This window comes from Grammomys surdaster, unplaced genomic scaffold, assembly GCF_004785775.1.
Source record: "Grammomys surdaster isolate TR1022 unplaced genomic scaffold, NIH_TR_1.0 173, whole genome shotgun sequence".
Taxonomy (NCBI): domain Eukaryota; kingdom Metazoa; phylum Chordata; class Mammalia; order Rodentia; family Muridae; genus Grammomys; species Grammomys surdaster.
The window spans coordinates 4,058,989-4,080,048 of NW_021604621.1; the positions used below are offsets into that span (position 1 = coordinate 4,058,989).

At 37.9% G+C, this 21,060-nt stretch overlaps 1 protein-coding gene across 4 annotated transcripts in view; it reads left to right on the forward strand.

The window, feature by feature from the left end:
* Pak3 (p21 (RAC1) activated kinase 3) overlaps nt 1–21,060 on the forward strand; it is a 105,190-nt gene that overhangs the window by 50,165 nt on the left and 33,965 nt on the right. For all 4 annotated transcript variants that reach the window (XM_028767478.1, XM_028767475.1, XM_028767476.1 and 1 more), the window contains 3 exons: nt 8,542–8,673; nt 10,779–10,944; nt 19,469–19,532. In XM_028767478.1, the coding sequence (XP_028623311.1) occupies nt 8,542–8,673; nt 10,779–10,944; nt 19,469–19,532 (362 nt within the window). The remainder of the gene's footprint in view (nt 1–8,541; nt 8,674–10,778; nt 10,945–19,468; nt 19,533–21,060) is intronic.

Below are 21,060 nucleotides of genomic sequence, written 5' to 3' on the forward strand. Positions count from 1 at the left end.
ACATATGCATGTACACATGTGTAGGGGTAAGAGGTCCATGCCAGGCAAATATGACCCAAGGTGCACCTTACGTTTTGAGACAAGAGTATTTAACTGAATTTACCGCTGTTCATTTCTGATCCACTGGCTGGCTAGTGGCTTTCAGGGATCTACCTTTTTCTGATCCCCTAGCTCTGGGTTTACAGGAATATGCTGTCGTGTCAAACATTTTTCATGGTGCTGGGAATTGGGCCTCAGATCCTCATGCTTTCACTGTAAACATTTTACCAAAACAGCCATCTCTCTAACACTAAATAGCACCTTTTTAATATAGATGTATTTCAAGTATTGCTCAGGAATCTCACCTTTAATTTCCATCTAAATTTTAACTCTAATATTTTGCTTTGATCATGTTGTTCAAAATAAAATTATATATTTATAATATGAAGCTTCTATTCCAAGTAGAAGCTAAAAAGCAATACTAACAATATGCCACAGTTGTGCGTCAAGAGCCTGGGTATGTAATTGATAGATTTCTTCATTTGTATTTTTTTGTTTTGCTTTTTTTTGTTTTTCTCTTTATTTTATGTTTTTTTTATAAATAATTCATTTTTTCTCAAATCGTAATTCATTCACACAGGGGTTATAAACACAGAAAGGCAGGATGTGGGGAAGGGAATGACACTGGAGTGTAGGTATTCAGGGGGAATACAGATATCTTTCAGAACTGGGTATTGGCTGGGTAAAGGTTCAGGGGACATTTGTATTTTTTTTAACTAGGAATCTTTTTATTCATTTCTTTTTCTATTTTTTATTGGATATTTTATTTACATTTCAGATGTTATCCCCTTACCCCATTTCCCCCACCCAGGAACCCCCTATCCCATCCCCCCTCCTCCTGCTTCTATGAGGATGTGCCCCCACCCAACCACCCACTCCCACCTCCCCACCCTCGAATTTCGCCCCACTGGGCATCCAGCCTTCATGGGACCAAGGATCTTCTCTCCCACCTATGCCTGACAAGGACATCCTCTCCTACATATACAGCTGGAGCCATGGATAGAGGGCTAATATCCAATATATACAAAGAACTCAAGAAATTAGGCTTCAGACAACCAAATAACCCTATTAAAAATGGGATACAGAGCTAAACAAAGAATTCTCAACTGAGGAAACTCGAATGGCCGAGAAGCACCTAAAGAAATGTTCAACATCCTTAGTCATCAGGGAAATGCAAACCAAAAACAACCCTAAGATTACACTTCACACCAGTCAGAATGGCTAAGATCAAAAACTCAGGTGATAGCAGAGGCTGGTGAGGATGTGGAGAAAGAGGAACACTCCTCCATTCTTGGTGGGATTGCAAGCTGGTACAACCACTCTGGAAATCAGACTGGCAGTTCCTTAGAAAATTAGACATAGCATTACCTGAGGACCCATCTATACCATTCCTGGGCCTATATCCAGAAGATGTGCCAACATATAACAAGGACATATGCTCAATTTGTATTTGTAACACAGGTTGCTTTTGTTTGTGTAAATCAGTAGCTCTTTTGCTTGAGTGTACATCAGAGTTGCCTAGAAATTCTGATACCATGCAATTTCCAGGGCTGTGCTTCTAACTGTAGTCTTAAATAGAAATCTCAAATCTACAACATTTTTTAGTCTTTTTTCTCTTATTGAAAATAATTTTTTTCATACAGTATGTTCTGATTATCATTTCTTCTCCCCCAGGTCCTCCTTACCTCCTCTCCCATCCAAATTTACACTCTTTCTTTCTCTCACTAGAAAACAAACATATATCTAAAAATAAAAATAAGATGAAAAGCAAACAAGCAGGAATGGAGCAAAATGAACAATCAAACAAACAAATAAAAACAGAAGAGCAAAAAAAAGTACTAGAAAGATAGATGCATAGACATACATGTTTGCACACAGAGATATTTCTTACAAACACAAAATTAAAAGTATAATATAAATACTAAAGACTTGTAAGGTTAAAAAAAAGCCACGACAAAACCTTATTACACAAAGAACCTCCAAAAATACCATTTGAGTTTGTTTTGTGTTTATTATATACTACTAGAGATGGGACCTGCCCTTAAGAAGACTCTGATGTAGAGAAAAAGAATTTTTCCTTTGCAAGTGGTTATCAATTGGAGATAGCTTCTGGGTTAAGGATAGGAGCTCGCCTACACTTCCCCTCTCAGCACTGCCACCCATCTGAGATGAATTTGCTGTGCAGGCCCTATCCAAGCTGCCACAGTCTCTTGTATGTAAGTCCTGCTGTTTTTAAAAGGCCTGGCTTTCATGGTGTCCACCATTCCCATTGGTTCTTATAATCTTTCTGCCTCCTTTTCTGCAGTTCCCTGAGTCCTGGGAGGTGGGAGTTGGATTTAATGGAGGTATCTCATTTAGGACAGAGTGTTCCGAGGCCTCTCATTCTGTGTATTGCCCTGCTGTGGGTCTCTGTGTTTGTTCCCATCTACCTCAGCAGGTATCTTTTCTGATGATAGCTGAGTCAGATACCGATCAATGAGTGTAATAGAATGTGATTAAGGGTCATTTTATCACGACATTCCTTTAGCAGAACACTAGTGTTTTGTTTTCATTTAAGACCATGGACTATTCAGTCCCATGTTACTGGCACACATGAATGGGTTCCATTCCATGGAGTAGACATTAAATCCAATCAGAGATTAGTTGATTACTCCTATGTGCTTTGTGCTACTACTGAACCAGCACATCTTGTAAACAGGTCACCATTATATAGTGAATGGTTTGTAGCTGGATTAGTATTTACCTATCTCCTTTGTAGTTTACAGAGTACTTTTCTTTTTCTGGCTTCTGTAATGCTTTATTTATTTTTATTGGACATTTTATTTATTTACATTTCAGATGTTATCGCCTTTTTCCCATTCTCCTCCCAGAAATCCCCTATCCCATCCCCCCTCCTCCTGCTTTTATGATAATGTTCCCCCACGCACCAATTCATTCCCACCTCCTCTCCCTTGAATTCCCCCACAATGGGACATCTAGCCTTCACAGGACCTCCTCTCCTACCAATGCCCGAGAAGGCCATCCTTCCCTACGTATACTGCTGGAGCCATGGGTCCCTCCCTGTGCACCCAGGCTGGTGGTTTAGACTCTGGGAGCTCTGGTTGGTTGGTATTGTTGCTCTCCCCATGAGGCTGCAAACTCCTTCAGCTCCTTCACTCCTTCAGTCTTCTCTTTAACTCCTCCATTGGGAACCCTGTGATCAGTTCAATGGTTAGCTTAGAGCATCCGCCTTACAGAGTACTTTCAAGTAACACGAATATGTGTCAGTAGGGTTAAAGGTTCTGAGTAGGCACCAGCATGACTTCTCTATGTTCAATGAGTTGTGCAGAAGTTATCTTCAGCAATAGAGCCTTTCCATCAATTTGTGGAGAGCAACCAACAGCCTTGTCAATAGCCTATGTTGTATGGGGGTTTCCATGGGACTCCTTTGGACAACAATTCAGTTAGAAGTAGTCCATTTCTGGAACTGGAGGTTTCATTAGGTAACAAGAACTGTCCAACTGGAGCTCATCTTTTCCATTATTTAGCAATTCCATTTAGATACCCTTTGTATGCGGATATGTTTTAGGAAACATCTACTGTAGCAGGTTTCCACATAACTCCTCAAATGACTCTTAGTTTGATGTGCCCCTCCAATTATTGTCTCCTTTACTCCCTCACCCTCCCAATCCCTGTTTGATCCTATCACGCACACACACACACACACACACACACACACACACACACACACACTGTCCATCCATGTTTGTGTATTCTATTTCCTCCCTAGGGAGATCTCTCCCCTAGTCCCTTACCTTCTCTCTACCTAACGTCCGTGATTTTTATAGATTGTATATGACCTAACAGCTACATATACAACTACATATAAGCAAAATCATACTACAGTTGTTTTTCTGAGTCTGAGTTACCTCACTTAGGATGATTTTCTTTCTAGTTCCATCCATTTACCTGTGAATTTCATGTTTTTATTTTTTAAACAACACAGTAATTATCTATTATGTATTAGCACACTGATGAATATGTGTGTGTTTGTGTGATGTGTGTGTGTATGCGAGTTTGAGAGAGGGAGAGAGAGAGAGAGAGAGAGAGAGAGAGAGAGAGAGAGAGAGAGAGCATGTGTGAAGACCATAATACAGTTTCAGATATGTTCTTCTGGAGCACACCTCACTTTTTGAGACTGTCTCTAATTGGGATCTAGAAGCTGCAGATTAGGCTAGGCTGGCTTGCTACAGAGTTGAAGAAGCCCACAAGCCTCTTCCTCCCAAGTACTGGGGTTAGACGTGTATACCGTCATGCTCAGCATTTGATGTGATTACTGGAGGTCAAAATTAGGTTCCTGTGTTTATATGACAAGCTCTTTTTACCCACTGAATGGTCTCCACAACTCCAATATTTGATGTTATTGATAAGCAGGCATGAAACAGAGGAAAACATTCTGAAGCATAATACAAAAGCACATGACAATAATCCAACAGCATTTTCTTTCTGTACCAATCAATCCTCTGAAAGTTAGTGTTTCAGTGGAATTCTATTAAGCCACAAAGAAAATGATATTATGAAATTTGCAGGACAGTGGAAATAAAAAATGTTCTGTTATGTGAGGTAACCCAGACGCAGAAAGAGAAAACCACATGTTCTTTCTCATATGTGGATCCTAGCTTCTAGTTATTAAATATGTACATTTAGCAGGAGTTAATTATGAGCTTAGTCCAAGAAACTTGAAAGGGGCACATAAGATAGAAAAGAGGTATTAAGGAAGGAAGCTGGAGAGGCAAATGAAACACATATGATATGTAAAGGAAGCAATACTGAAGTTGGAGGTACAGTGAAAATGGGTATCAGGCTGATGGAGAACCACTTGTCTCACTTAACAGAACATTTTTTATTTCACCTGCCTGAAAATTTTATAACATTATTTTCTTTGTAGCTTAATAGAATTCCACCAAAACATTAACTTTCAGGAAACTGATTGGTACAGAGAGAAATTGGTGTTGGCTTATTGTCATTTGCTTGGATATTATGCTACAAAGTGACGTATGCATGAAAATGCCAGAGGGAACTGCATTACTTTGTAAGCTAGTTTTTATAGAATTAAATTTTAATTTGAAAGGAATAAATATGTATGCATAAATAAGAAAATTAACCTCAAGTAAACATCTAGTTCAGTCTTTTAAGGCACAAGGCGTATGTGTATATCAGCAGTCTTTCAAATACTTATGTAAAACTCATACAATATTTTCCTCATAGTATATCATTTGTGCTAGCTCATGTCCAATACATAATTACAACATATTACTACACTGTAAATGTTAACAGTATTAAAAAGTTTTCATATCGATGTTCAAAACCAGATATAAGACCTTTAGTGTACTACTTTTGTTAATAGGATGCCTCAAGAGTTCTGACCTCAATAAGTGAAAATTCACTTTAGGGGAGCAAAACCAGTGACATAAACATAAACAAGAAGAAACAATTATGCAAAGAGAAAGTATAATTAAAAATACCCACAGTAACCACTATTCAATAGAAATATGATGTAAACATATATAATTGAAATATTTAGTAACTGCATTTCAAAATAAAAAATAAATGCAAAAATTTAATTAATGATATATTTTATACAAGCCAGATGAAATTCCAGCAAGGAGGAGAAGAAATAGGCATAAAGCTTCACCCCTAGCAGAGAAGCTATTTGTAACTGATAGCTGCTCGGAGAGGGAACATTCCTTTTCTTCAATGAGTGACACTGGTTGTATCAACCACATCCCAAGGCAGGTTCCAGACACAGTAGTGGCAACACAAATTGGAATCCATGGCAGAGTTTCTGTAGCTTTTTTTTTCTTTAAAGCAATATAAAGAGCAAGAAGTTGGATGGGTAGGGAATAAATAAGATTTAAAAAAGAAAAACGAAAAGAGAAAATGAATGAAACAGGGACAGTGTGGGCTCAGCTAGCCTTAGCAAAATACGTTCTGACTGATTAGAGATGACAGATATTTCCTCTGACCTTCCTAGTTAATGTGTAAAACCATGCAGGGAACACATTCTTGATAAAAGGTGTGCTTTCTATAAAATGAGAGTCTATCTATACTGGGATGTATTTCCAATGTGGTTACCAAAGGGGAGAAGTCCAACCATGTTCCTCATTACTGTGCAGAAGCAAAATAATTAACCTAAAATTTAGCAAGAATGGATGCTGATCATGTGAAAAGTAGGAGTTACCAGGAACAGAAAATGTAACTGTCTATGAGAGCAAGAGAACTATGGGGAGGGGAAGAGTCCCAAGGGGACTGGGAGAGAGGATGTGCTCAAAATAAGTATACTTATGTCAAAGTGTCCTTATGAAAACCAAGGCTATGTGTAATGAATATTTGTCAATTAAAAGTGATTATTACAAAAAACCCTCAATATTAAAAATATTACCAGAGTTCAGCTCATTAGGTAATGTGTTTTCTGTGCAAGCATGGGAACGTGAATATTGTTCCTCAATGCCCATGTAAACTTCAGGAGCAGTATGTACATATCTGTTATTGTTACAGTAGTCCTGAGAGGTGGAAGCAGTTAGATCCTTGAATCTGGATAGCTGGCAAGTGCTCTCTCTCTCTCTCTCTCCCTCTCTCTCTCCCTCTCTCTCTCTCCCTCTCTCTCTCTCCCTCTCTCTCCCTCTCTCTCCCTCCTTCCCTCCCTCCCTCCCTCCCTCCCTCCTTCGGTTCAGTTAAAAGATTCTGTCTCAAATAATAAGCTAGAGAATGTGTGTTGTATGGCACCATTCCTGAGAAAATAAATGTTTTCTGTGCCCCAAGTAGGGAAGAAATGAGAGAACAAAGTAGGGACATAACAAAGTTTACCCTTGTGAACCAATGAGTTTTATTGGGGTTACTTACAGGAGCATGGGTGGAGGATTTTTTACAGGTGTAAAAATGACTCAAAGATAGCTGCATCACCAAAGCCCACCCTGACATTGGTGACAGCTCACAAAAGCTGGAAACCTGGAGCACACTGTACAGCCTGCAGGTAGCTCAACAGATTGTAGAGCATCCTTTCCATGTGACATCTGTATAGGCACCTTGGCTTGGATTGTTGCTTCTAGACAGTTTGTGTGGTCTCTGCTACTTCCAGGTGGCTCAGCTCCTTTGAAAGTGTCTCTCAGCAGTCCTTGCTGTTTTTATACACTCGAGGAAGGAAGAGCCTAGTGTATCTACTTAGTTTCAGGGATTTCCTAAAACCATATTTTCCTGAGCTTAAGGAGTTTTCCAACAAGAAGGAATACTTTACCTCCCATTAGAACTTCTCCTGTCTTAACAAAACTTTGAAAGATAGAAGTTTATCTCAAAGGATATTGCTACACAACAGAGGGATATAGGAAGACACTTACCTTGGACCTTTGGTACACACATACACACAGAGACATACCCACCTGCACACACATGTGCATCCACCATACAACACCCATAATCTTACAGCATATACAAAAAATTTAAACGCTGGCATTTATCCCTTCAATGTAAAATTGTTAATGCGTTAGTAAAATAATTGACATTTTCATATCAAGTTTACAGAATCTGAGATGTACGATACCATTATAACACAAACCAATTCAGACTAGCTTAGCTTTTTGGGTGTGTTATTCAGTATCCATATGTCTAATATCTGTCTGTACCAAACCTATACCGTAGTTTATGTGAGCCTGTGTTAGGATTACTTATAAAAATTTTTGTAATACAGACTTCCAAGTGCCTGAGTTTCTGATTGACAAATCTGGGTGGACCCTGAGAATTTGCATTTTAAACAAGCCTCTGGATACTGCTGCTGCTAAAGAGCTAGTAACTGCAATTTGAGAACCATGACCTTAATTCATTCAAAATTCACAAGCTTGTAACCATTTCCCGACTGTGTTAACAAATAAAAAATGAACACTAGGTACTGTGGTGATATATAGTGTTAGTTGTTATTACCATACATTGTAAATCACCAGTATCCTCTTTATTGGTTATATTGAGCAATTGCTGATAGGCGAATGTGTTCCTTGGATCTTAGTGTCTGTTATTGAGTGATGCATTCTCGGAGGCTTAACAAGGCAGAAGCATTTCTTAGCTTCTTTGCTCTTATTATTTGCAAAGCCATATCTAGCCTCATGATCATGCTCATTACACTATCAGAAAGTAGGCCTTTAAAGCATGGCAAACTATCATTCAGGAAATTATTAATGTACTCTACATATTCAAAGTATTAATGTCAATTTGATTTTTAATGTAGTCATTGATTTAAAAAATAAAAACAAAGATAATAATAATGTAGACTTTGTGGTCCACTTTATCATGAAATCAATTTGTCTCTAAATGTGCTCTGGTCTTGGCTACTAAGTGTAGATCATTGTGTTCCATTTGTGAAAAGACATGTTTTTTCTATCACTACACATTTAAGTAATTATATCTCAGTTTTCTTGTTTCTGAAGAAAAATAACAAAATTTAATACCTTGTCTTTAAACATTTGTTCTTCTAAGAATACCAAAACAGCTTCGGAACCTCCTTTGGCTCCTCCTGTATCTGAAGAAGAGGATGAAGAAGAGGAAGAGGAAGAAGATGACAATGAGCCCCCACCTGTCATTGCACCAAGACCAGAGCATACAAAATCAGTAAGTCAGACAGACAAATATGGTATGTTTTCTCTCATTTATGCTTTTCTGATTATATACATATATAATAAATAATATATAATACATAAGTATATATAATACATAACTATAAACAAGTATATAATCATAGATACACACATAATAATATATTCTGAAAGTAAAAGTCTATCTATAGCAATGGTTCTTAACCTGTGGGTTGCTATTTCAACAGATGTCACATATCAGATATCATGCATAACAGATATTTACACTATGAATCATAACTGTAACAAGATTGAAGTTATTAAGTAGCAGTGAAACCAATTTTATGTTTGGAGCAGTCATCACAACATGAAGAACTGTATTAAAGGGTTGCAGCATTAGGAAGTTTGAGAAGCACTGCTCTAGGGGAACAAACTAGAATAATGGGACAGAGAAGAGCTGCAAAAGAGAAGAGTAGATGTGGGAGTATGGGAGAACATATGTTCTATATAAAAAGTATACTTGCGTGAAAACTCCCTTATGTAATATGGTACCATGGACAATGAGTTTTTAACCAACATTTTGAACAGATAGATAGATAGATAGATAGATAGATAGATAGATAGACATGAATAAATAAATAAATAAATAAATAAATAAATAGACAGACCTATCAGGTTAGAAAATGAACAGAATATGTCAATATTGGAAATACCTTCCAAACCTAAAGTATACACTTACGTATTTTGAATAAATCTAAACATTCATCTATTTAGGATAGTTAGTAACATCCTACTGAAGCAAGAAAAAAATCAGTGGGTGTTTATAAATGACTCAAGAGATCCCTTTTAGAAGAGGTATTATAGCATATGCCTTTAATCCCATTATTCGAGAGGCTGAGGGGATAGGATCCAAAATGCCAGGCTAGCCTATGTTACATAGTAAGACTATGGCTTGAAACAAGACTGAAGAAATAAAACAAGATGGCATTTTGTGGTTAGAGAGATGTCTGGGTTCTTAAAGTGCTTGTTTGACAGGCATGGGGACATGAGTTTCATCTTTCAGTTCCAGCATTATTTGCTTAAAATCCCAGTGCTTGCTAAGTAGAGACAAGAGGATCCCTGGGGTTGCTTGCAAGTCAGTCTAGCCATCTTCAAGTTAATGAGAGATCCTGTCTCTGAAAATGAGGAAGAGAGCAATTGAGTAACATCAACTAGCATTCACATGCACATACCACACGTGTATTAATGCATGTGAGGGCACGTGCAAATACACACATGCACACACATATATGCACACAAAGGTCCCATTTAGAATGTAATTTTAGAATAACGTTGAGCAACTAATACCTATTGGGCATCTCTTGTGTTATCAGAGGTAGAGTATAGAACATAAGTCTGGGAGCTGTAGAAATGGCTCAGCAGTCACGAGTACTCACTGAACTTCTAGAGAACCCTAGTTCCCAGAAGCTGTGCTGGCAGTTCATAACCACCTGTAACTCCATCTCTAGGGGACCCTATGCACTCTTTTGGCCCCACTGGCACCTGTATACACATGACAGACACATAAACAAGTGCACACACATATACACACATGAATTAAAATAAATATAAATCATTTTATTTTATTATGAGTCTAAAATCAATATAAAATTTTTCTTATTTTTTGTTTCATAAATAAGTACCACATTTACACCATTTCCACTCTTTTCTCTTGCTCCTCTAACTCCTCCCATGGCCCCCCAACTATCCCTCTCAAATTCATGATCCCTTCTATAATTGTTGTTTTATACTGCACAATCAAAGAAACAACACTAAATGAGTCTGGTTTTGAAGTCATGATTTGAAGGTACAAGATTATCACATTCAATAACTTGCTAATAATACAGAAAAAAAATTCCACATGTAACTTCAAGTTTGTAAAACTCCAGAGGTAGAAATAAATAAATCCATGATAACCAGATAGGAAGAATTACTAAGGGAGGAGCAGCAAGATCAGAATTAGCAAGGTCATGGATAGAGACTTCTTTTAGCATGTGTGATGCTCCGTAATGTTCTTTAACATTAGGATAGTCCCTTCCTGCCATACTCTTCCTTATCTACTGTATTAATTGTGGAATTGTGATGGGTGTGTTTGTCTTTCAGATCTATACTCGTTCTGTGGTTGACTCAATTGCTTCACCAGCTGCACCAAATAAAGAAGCCACCCCACCTTCTGCTGAGAATGCCAATTCCAGTACTTTGTACAGGAATACAGATCGGCAAAGAAAAAAATCCAAGATGACAGATGAGGAGATCCTCGAGAAGCTAAGTGAGGATTTTTCCATCAGAAAGTTGTTCTCATACTGTGACTAGAAGGAGACTTGACCTTTTAGATGTTTAAATCTTCTTGTCGGATTCTAGGATCCCTTAAGTTATTAAATAATTTTTTAGGGCTTAATGTTCCTAAGAGAGGTTACTCTCTCGCTCATAGTCCTACTCTGACAGAAACTATGCATTTTCATTTAGAGTGGTCAAAATGGTCAATGAAGATGTAAAAGACAAAATATATTAAGGTAGTAAGTTTTAAGATTACAATACTAATAAGAATCAAAGTACCCTGATTAAAGTATGTCATGACTATAGCAGAAGGTCCCTATTGATAGACAGTGATTAAAAATAAAAATCAACCTTAAAGTCCAATAGAGTACAATAAAAACTTGCAGCCACAGATAAAAATAGCTTCCCCTTATCTGGGGGGAGGGAAGCAGGAGCAGCAGTTGCTTCCAAGATGTCGTTGGCGCACACATGCTTCCACCGTTTCCAATTTGACAAAATACTCAAGACTCAAGATTATGAAATAGGTTCTCCCCCGGAAAAAATGTCAAGGTTCTATGAATTGTATCTTTTAAGCTCACACAGAATGGCTAGATATTAGTAATCAGTGCTCCAAATTTGACTCTTATTCCATTTTTTCTTTGTATGGTAAGATTTAGTAGCATAGTAAGATAGTAAAAGGGCCATCACTTTTTGCACTTCTTTTTCAGCTAACAGAGCAGAGCAAAGGAAAAGAGAAAATTCATTTGTTGGCCACAGGGAGGCACTGTAGACATGGCAACGGGGCCATTTCACTACCAAGCAGCTAGCCGAGTTTTTAGATTCCCAATTGAGATAGGATTACTAGATGATAGAAGCTAGGAATGCTGCTGGGAATTATAGGCTACGACACCCCCTCCCTTCCCTTTCATGGAAAAACTGTGATTTGGACTGAATAATTACTTTGTGTCTATTGCGTTCAAAATACTTCGTATGTAGCACTATCATCATTTGAAGTAGAGATGTTTGGGGCAGCCAAGGTTGAAGTTCGTCTGTCAGCACTTGGAACTGGAATTCCTACAATTTAGCAAACTGACTTTGCCATACTCGATTAAAGATGCTTCTAGCGTTAGTGCCCATATTTGCTCTAATAGCAGCCATAATAATTCTCACATGAGCGGCACTTTGTGAGTGACCACTTTCCATATATTATTTTCTCTATAGTTGCTTCTGGTAGATTTTACTGTCTACATTTTACAGGACACTGAATATCAATTTTAAAAAGCTTAAGTGACCAAGTCACCAGAATAATGAGTGGTAGAGCCAGAGTTTGACCTGACATCTGTATGCCTTTAAAGCTTGCACTTTTACCCATTAACCACTTTGGTTTTGCATAACGCAACTGCTCGTGTACCAAACAGAACGGAGAGATAAAAAGAATCACCAGGAAAATGAAGTTCAGTGATTCAGATAATCACTCCATTTCTTCCTTTGTTGTGTACATATGACATGAACCATGAGAGAGATTACATTAGACAGTCATGCATTAGTCAAAATGACTGTTCTCTGGTGTCTCTTTTGAACCTCAGTACATTCATTGTCATGAACATTGATTTATACATTTCATAAGAAAGCTGAGAAATAGGCACTGCATTTCTGAGTGACAGTTTTCCCTATAGGCTGTGACAGTGCTCTGGCTGCGACCTTTCTGCCTTATTTATTTTGCTCTGCATCAAGGAACAACAGGACAAACAGGAGAAGGTGCTGATCTGTTTTAATGAAAACTAAGCTTTAATGAGAATAATTGTAAAGAAAAACAGAATTAAGTGACTGTTTTTCTCTATTGGATTTTATACTTTATCAGAGTCCAGAGTCAATCGCTTTCCCTCCAGCAATCAGACCACTTGGATCTGCCAGCTTTCCTTTATGCTAATGAATCTTGCCAAGGAAAACCTACAGAGAAATGGAAAATGCTTTCTTAGGAAGTACACATCTTAAGTTCAGACCTCCCAGGCCCTCTATGCTTCATCCTCTCTATGCCCCCTCAATGTGTTTGCACACTGGCTACCAGAAAGAAGTCATTTAACCTTGCCTGGCCTCGGTCTCTTACCTATGACATGGGTGTAAGAATCATAAGTACATTTTAAAACTTTTTCTGTAGAAAAGAGGACAGATACTCAAGACAGAAAGACCTAGATTCAAAGCAATGAACTACTGATGGTATGTCTGTTTCAGCCTGTTATTTAATTTTGCTTGTCTTCTATTTCTTCATCCACAAAAGTTTTGATGATGATAATAATAATAACAACAATAATAATACCACCTTCATAGCATTATGACAATGAAAACCTCAGCAAATATATCTGGCTCACCGTGGGGGACTCAACAAATGCTCATTGTTTCATTAGGAGTACAAACCCTTAATGTGAATGTACAAGTGAGCTTTGAAATGATAACGAGGTCCAACCCATATCACAAACTCTGTATCCCTTTGGAAGTCTTTTACTTTCTCTGAACTTCCAATAATAATAATAATCCCAATGTAATGAGATACTTTTTTGAAGACTAAATAAATATATTCATGTAGGTTAGATATCCAGCAAGATAATTAGTTTAAAATTATTTTATTTCTGTTGTGCCATCATGACAGAATGAGAGCAATCATCCAGTAGGTTAGGATGCTTACAACTGAGGCCAATCTCATAAGTGTGGTACCTACACAGAAGTCATTGATGTCATTGGAATCCAAAGTGTAAATTAATCTTGAGGAAGTAGTAGAGGAGCCTGTGCTGAGTGACAAAGGAATGGGGGTGGGCCAAAGGAGGCAGAGAAGTACAAGGATGCCCTGCCACCTCCACGAGAGTGAACACTATGAGAAAGAAATGGCAGCTTCTACTTAATCATCATCATCTTCAACCTCAAGAATGTGATTGCTAGGAACTGTGCAAGCCAAACCACAGAGCTACCAGGCAATTTATCTTCCATTCAGATACTGATGGTAGGGGCCAGACCAAGGAATCATTAATAGCTGAAATGGACAGATCATCTTTCAGTTTTACACAGACAGATAGCTTGGGTCTGGCTTGTTCATTGTGGTCTGTCTGGAACTGTTGGAAAAAGGAAACTCCTGCATGCTAGCAAACATTTTGAAAAGGCATGGGCAGTCAGCACAATTGTGCAGTGCAGGAAATTCTGTTTTACCTCTCTCCTAAGCCCCACGACCACTTATTCCACTTTGTTCTCCCCTTCTCTAGCATTCTAAGTTCCAAATTCTTTTTCTCAATTCACTATTAGAGATATCAAAGTTAATTTAGAGAATTATTAAGCTCTTCCTCAATGATGATGATGATGATGGTAATATCTAGTTGGGTGGTGGTGGCACATAGCTTTAACCGCAGCACTAGGGAGGCAGAGGCAGAATCTCTGAATTCGAGGTCAGCCTTGTCTTCAGATTGAGTACTAGGCTACTCAAAGAAACCCTAAGCAAGAAAACAAAACAAAACAATAATAAAACAACATAACCTCCTTTGTGCTCAAGGGATAAACTGTTAATGACAGGAATCAGCTTAGCTCAATATGACAGAAAATATTTTGCTGTGCATTTTTGTTTCTTTTGGAACCACAACGTGAGTCCCATCTTCAAATACCAGAACTTAGTGATTTCTTAAAACTTTTTACTTTAAGATGAGTGGTTTGTTTCTTAATTGGTTGGAAATGGTTCTGCTATTTCTATGACAGTTTTCTTCACTGAATTTTATTTGTTGGCCTAATTTTTTGCCCTACTGTGTTCCCATACTTTACCTTTCCTTGTTGTAATTTATAAAAGCAAATTGTAATGGACCTAAGGAGAGAGATCATTTTAAAGTCTTGTTTTGTTACCAGAACTGTAAAGGAAAGCCTCTTGTATATTTGCCTGCCATCAGTAGATGGCAGCACAGACTATCTGGTAAAGGATAGAGAGTGTGGGGACGCCATTTTAATTGGACAACAGTTAAATTCTGAAGCACAATCTCATCAAAATGGTTGTCCCCTAGTAATCCTTATGAAAAGATCCATTTCCAGATTTCTTAACACCACATACCGTGGAAATAATGGTTGAATAATTTACCACCATAAAGCCTCATTAACTGAACCCTGCCAATTGAAATTGGTTGCATTTCAGACAGTGGTTTGAGCTAAAGCTTATTTGCTTTTTGATCAGTCTATGGAAAAGAGTTTGCTCAGTAACTTCATAGCAAAACTTTCTCCAAAAAGTATAAGCCATTTAATAACACTCTGGTTTCAAGTAACTTTAAAATCATCATTTCATCAAAAGAAGAAAAAATCCAGGCACTTGCCCGTTAATAACTGACTTGAAGAAAGATGAATTTAGGGATGTGGAAATCCATTAGACAATTTGAAAACTAGAAAAGCAACTCACATATCACTAAGTTGCTGACATTCTAGAGACATAACTCAAATAAAATAAAATGCATTTTTCAACCTTTCTTGTACCATGGACATTTTTTTTGCAAAAGGAAATGACTAATTTTACTTGTGTTTAATTCCACAAGCATTTATTGAGTACTTGATATATTATATAGCTTATGCTGTATAAGAACACAAAGGATATACTGGTGAATAAGACTAGGTTCCTGTCATTAAAACAGCCTAAAAGGCAATGCCAAAGTAATCTAAGACACATTAAGGACCATGGAAGAGAGCTAATGCTAGAGAGAGAGAAAAAGGGAAGTTATTAACTTTATTCAAAGGGATCATGGAGGTGTCCTAGAAGAAGTAATATCTAAGAAAGCCTTTAAAGCAGGGAGCTTGCTAATGGGGAAAACACAAGAAGTATGTTTCAGGAGGAATAGAGGATGCAAAGACTTCACTTGATCTTAGCCAAAACACCAAGAAGCAATGTATGCAGACTTGAAGGTACATAGCTAGACACTGTAATGAATAAAGAATCAGAGTTAGAAGAAATAGTTTGTCAGTTTAAGAAAAAATGTCACTCTTTTAAAGGTCCTGAGTTTGGTTCCTGGCATACATATTGAGTGGCTTATAATGTCTGAAACTCCAGCTCCAAGAAATCCAGTGTTCTTTTTAGACCTCCTTGGGTACCCACCCTTCTTGCACATGTGACATTCTCTATGTCTCTGTCTCTCTCACTTGCTCTCTCTCACTCTCTCGCTCTTTCACACACACACACACACACACACACGCACACGCACAGAAACACCACACACCTTCTCTGCCTCACATACTCACACATAAAAAGTAAAAATAATACTCTTAGAAGAATTACTCTTAAAGCTTTTTACTGGCTGTGTAGAAGAGGCAGCTTAATGGTTACTACTAACAGGGGCTCCTCTGGAATTATGCTTAATATTTGGTCAGAGCATAAGGTTCTAGCTGTTAAAGATGCAATTTTAACATATAGTGATCCTTAAACTTGGTGCCAAGGACTTTGACCCTTAATTATAGGTGTCAGGTGTGTCTGGTATCAAAATTAGAGACTCATCTGACAAAATCTGTACTTAAAGCATCGTAAGAGAGGTGCAAAACCTGGGTGGACCTGACAGTGCCTGACAAAAAGGAAATGTAATTAGCAGAATGTTAGAACCAAAGATGACCAGATTCTAACGGAAGTAGTAGAATTAAGGAAGGAGTGAGTTGAAAAAAAAAAGGAGTCAAGAAAGAAAACAGATACAGTCTTAGCACTAAGTAAACCTCATATGCAGGAAGTGAATGCACGGGATGACTCAAAGACAATTCTCAGATGTCTCACCAGACTGCTTAGAGGATAGATTGACAGCACCACTGCCTGAGACAATGGATCATAGCAACTCTCACAGTATCTGTCATACTATACCCAACTGAAACACGAGAATCCATTTCCAAAGGAAAGTGAAAGAAGAGAGAAAGGGGGGAAAAAGGATAAAACAAAGCCAGTATGAAACTGTCAAACAATAAAGAAAAAAATAAAGAACAAAACCCAGTAGGTCTGGGGTATGGTTCAATTGGTAGAGTGCTAACCTGGCATTCATGAAGCTGTCAGTTCTATCCCCAACACCACACTCATAGGGTCTAGTGGTGCATGCTTGTCATCCCAGATTCCAGGAGATGAACATAAGAGGGTCAGAAGTTCAATGTTGACCTTGGTCAACCAAACACCCCCATACAAATCCCAGCAATGATAAATCCCAAACCTGATATATAGTCCATAATTCAAACATTCAGCTGATTTTCCTTGAATGCATAGTCAATTATTAGGTTTTAATTAGGTTCTCTACTAGGACAGGGCAAAAATAGTCATCTAAATTAGTGTAAGGTCTATCTATAATACATGGTACTCTATTTGAATATATGTTTTCTTACATTAATTCAATTATTTGTTCAGTGTAACCACTGCACTGGGAACCAAAATTAAAGGGATAAAAATCACAGATTTCCTGACTTGAAATAAAAGTATGTCTGTTTTGTTAGTGATCATAGAAGACTTTTCACAGGCTGGTGCCCTGAGGTTACACTAGGAAGCCATACCTTAGATAGGAAAGGGAATAGAAAAGCATATGTGAATAGCTACTGGATGGTGAGAACACTCCTATGATCCTAAAACAGAAGGGAAGGAGACAGGAGAAGAACATTTGCTTAGCCTGGTTAGGGAAAAGCCAGATGAGGCTGGATGGTGAATGGCCTTCAGTGTTCAACTAAGGAATCTGGGCTTCACTTTGTAGCAAGGAGGAACTTTTGCAAGATTATTTAGAAAGAGGTAAGAGGGATGTGCAATACAGTGAAGTTCTCCTATCTTCCTGCATCCCTACCATCTAGAGTTTCGTCTTATCAACTGCAATCTCATTAGGTGCCTTGCAGAAACCACTCTGTAATCTCATTTACGTTTCTTAGGAACCCATGGAAGACAATTGCTTCAGAATTCCACCCAAGTCTTGCAGACGACTATCATAATGACAATGAAATATGCCTCTCTCTTAGAGAAGCAGACATTTGTTTCTGAGCAAACCGACTCTTTTCTATGAACCTTCATGCAGTAGCCTGTGTTAAAATAGCCTCATGATACCCTGACTCTGCTTTCAGACAACAACAAAAGTAACTGGCAATGCATAAAGTGTTTCTTTGTGGAATGTTTGTTATTTGTTGTCTGTGCATATGTTGTATCTGTATATAAGTGTGTCCACATAAGTATCAATACACATGTCTATACAGATGCACAGGCTCTAGGTAGAATAGGGAGTTTTATGTGGTTACTCTTCAGCTCATTCATCATAGCATAGCCTCTAAGCTAAACTCAGAGCTCCTTAATACAAGTAATCTAGCTACCCCCTTCCTTCAGGACTCCATCTCTGCCTTCTAGACACAGGAAGTACAAGTGTGCTACGATGTCCAACTGATATTTCATGTGTGTTCTTGGGGCTATGACTCTTGTCCTTATGCTTGCAAGTGCTATAAATACTGAGCCATCTTCTTAGCCCCCCAAATTATTTATTTATGTATATATGTATATAAAATTTGTATACATATACACATACATACATATGATGTGTGCAAAATCTCAAATACACTTTTAAAAAACATTGAAGGGTGAAAGTAATTACTTACTCTTTAAAGTGGTTACTGTTTCTGAGAGTAGGACATCAGCATACATCTAATAAGGATGTGTCGGTGCATGCATGTAACCCTAATGCTGGAGATGTTGAAATGGATCTATGCGACATGCTGGCCTTCTAGTCTTGCCAAGTCAGTGTGCTCTAGGTTCAGTGAGAAATCCCATGTGAGGAAACAAGGTGGAAGGCCATAGATGAATACGCCTAATGTGAATCTGTCATCTCCATACATGCACACACATGTGCATGAACACACACACACACACACACACACACACACATACATGTTCGTACATATGCATGGACTATACACAGAAAATGAGTACATTCCAAATGGGTAAGTTTTATGATGTTTACATCATATGTCAAAAATGCTGGTCAATTATTTTGAGCTCCAGTAGACTCCTAAGTTAAGAGACATTTCATTTTGGAAAGTATGAGTCTTCGTACTGTATGGCCAGCCTTACTCAACAGACCCATCCCTATTTACCATCCCCCTAGCACGGAACTAGCCAACATTAATTACTTGATAGGTGCTCATCTTGTGAAATTAAATGTAGTGGAATTCTTGTCTTTATACCAATTCAGAAAAATTATCTTATAAAATCATGGGTACAATCTTTAGGTATTTTAATTTCCTAATCTAAAATATTGATTTTATGATGACCGTTCTTTTTTTTAATAAATGCTGAGCTTTTGTTAGTCCATTCCTTGTTTCCCAGATATAAGCAGTTTTTAATATAAACAGTATGGATTATTATCACCACTTTAATTAATATATTTCAGTGTATTTTAAGCAAATTAAGTATATTTCTCATATAAATTGTGAAGGTTATTGAATTTGATCTCATAATTTTTACGGCTAAAGGAAATCTCTCTCTCTCTCTCTCTCTCTCTCTCTCTCTCTCTCTCTCTCTCTCTCTCTTCCCCCCCCAGGAAGCATTGTGAGTGTTGGGGACCCAAAGAAGAAATATACAAGATTTGAAAAAATTGGCCAAGGGTGAGTAATTTTTTATTTGAAATATCAAGATGAATGCCAACAATGTGCACACATTCAAATTTACTGCCATCTCAGATATCCCGTCAATTCACCACTCCTGTTCTCTGTATTATATAATCAATATTAGCTTTTTCCCTGCTAGTGGGTTGAGGTGGTGCTTTGGAGGAACATTTTGATACCTGGATCTCATGTGTACATTCACACTGATTTATCTAGAAAAGCAATAGAGTTAGAGGAAGAAGTAGCTTATTTGAATGGGATTGTTGCATTCTGTCCTAAATCCAAATGCATGTGTGGATTAGATCCTACTTCTTTGTCAAACTGAACATTGGCAGAATGAAAAGGAGAAAGTCCTACTGAGTGATCGAGGGTTGGGCAGGCTTGACTGTCTGAGTACAGGCAAAATAAATCAACAGTCCTGAAATGAGACCAGGCTCTTCATTTTCCTCTACTGTACTTGTTAAAGATGTGGATTTCCAGACCCAACTCAACAGATACTTGAGTTAGACTCCAGGAAAGTAAATCTTCTTTTAAAACAGTCCTCAGATGATCCTCATCATCAGCTAGACATGCGAACCAATGTTGAATCATTCATTAGCGCTAGATGTAGGAGTCACCTGTTCTGCAGCTCAACTGGAAGGATACGTGTATCTCAAGCCTCAGTGTACAACTAAACCACAGGCCCTGAGGGTGCAATAATGCTTAATGAGAGATGTGCTTTCTCATCTATATAGCAAGTTTAATTAACTTTCTTTATGTCCAAGTAGAAAATACCACAAGACAAGTTGGAAAAAGACAGTATTACATATTACAGCAACATAGAAAAATGGCTTTTAGATTTTATTCTCTGCTTGGTTAAAAGCAAGAAATGATGAGGGCTGGACAGATGGTTCTGTGGTAGAGTGTGAACACAAAAGACACAGTTCAGTTCTCAGTATCCATGTCAGTAGTTGCAACTCAAGGTGATCCAATGCTCGCTCTGGCTTCCACAGGTACGTGGACTCATGTGTACAAACCCACACACCCACATATAATTAAATCATGTTTAAAGGATGGATATGCACTGTTTGGGGGGGGGACAACACCACAGATCATCATTGTTCCTCATGGTAGCTACATTTGGCTTTTCTTTGGTGGTTGGGCATTTGCAGTGTTGCTGTCCAAACTGGAATGTGCTGGAAGTATAAAATACATATGTAATTTTAAGTCCATCATGTGAAAAATACTGTAAAATATCTCATAGACAATTTGTGTATTGATTGCCTATTTGGGATAATATTTTGATTGCATTTGTCTAAACCAGCAGTTCTTAACATGTGAGTCATGATTCCTTTAGGGGTCGAATGATCCTTTCCCAGGGGTCACATATCAGACACTTAATTATACATATTTATGGGTAGTGATGTGGTGCTTTGATATCACACATGGGTAGGATGGTAAGCTAGCTGGCACAGCAGGTAAAAACACTTGCCATAAAATCTTGACCACCCAAGCTCAATTGCCAGAATCCATGGTGGAAAGAGAGAAC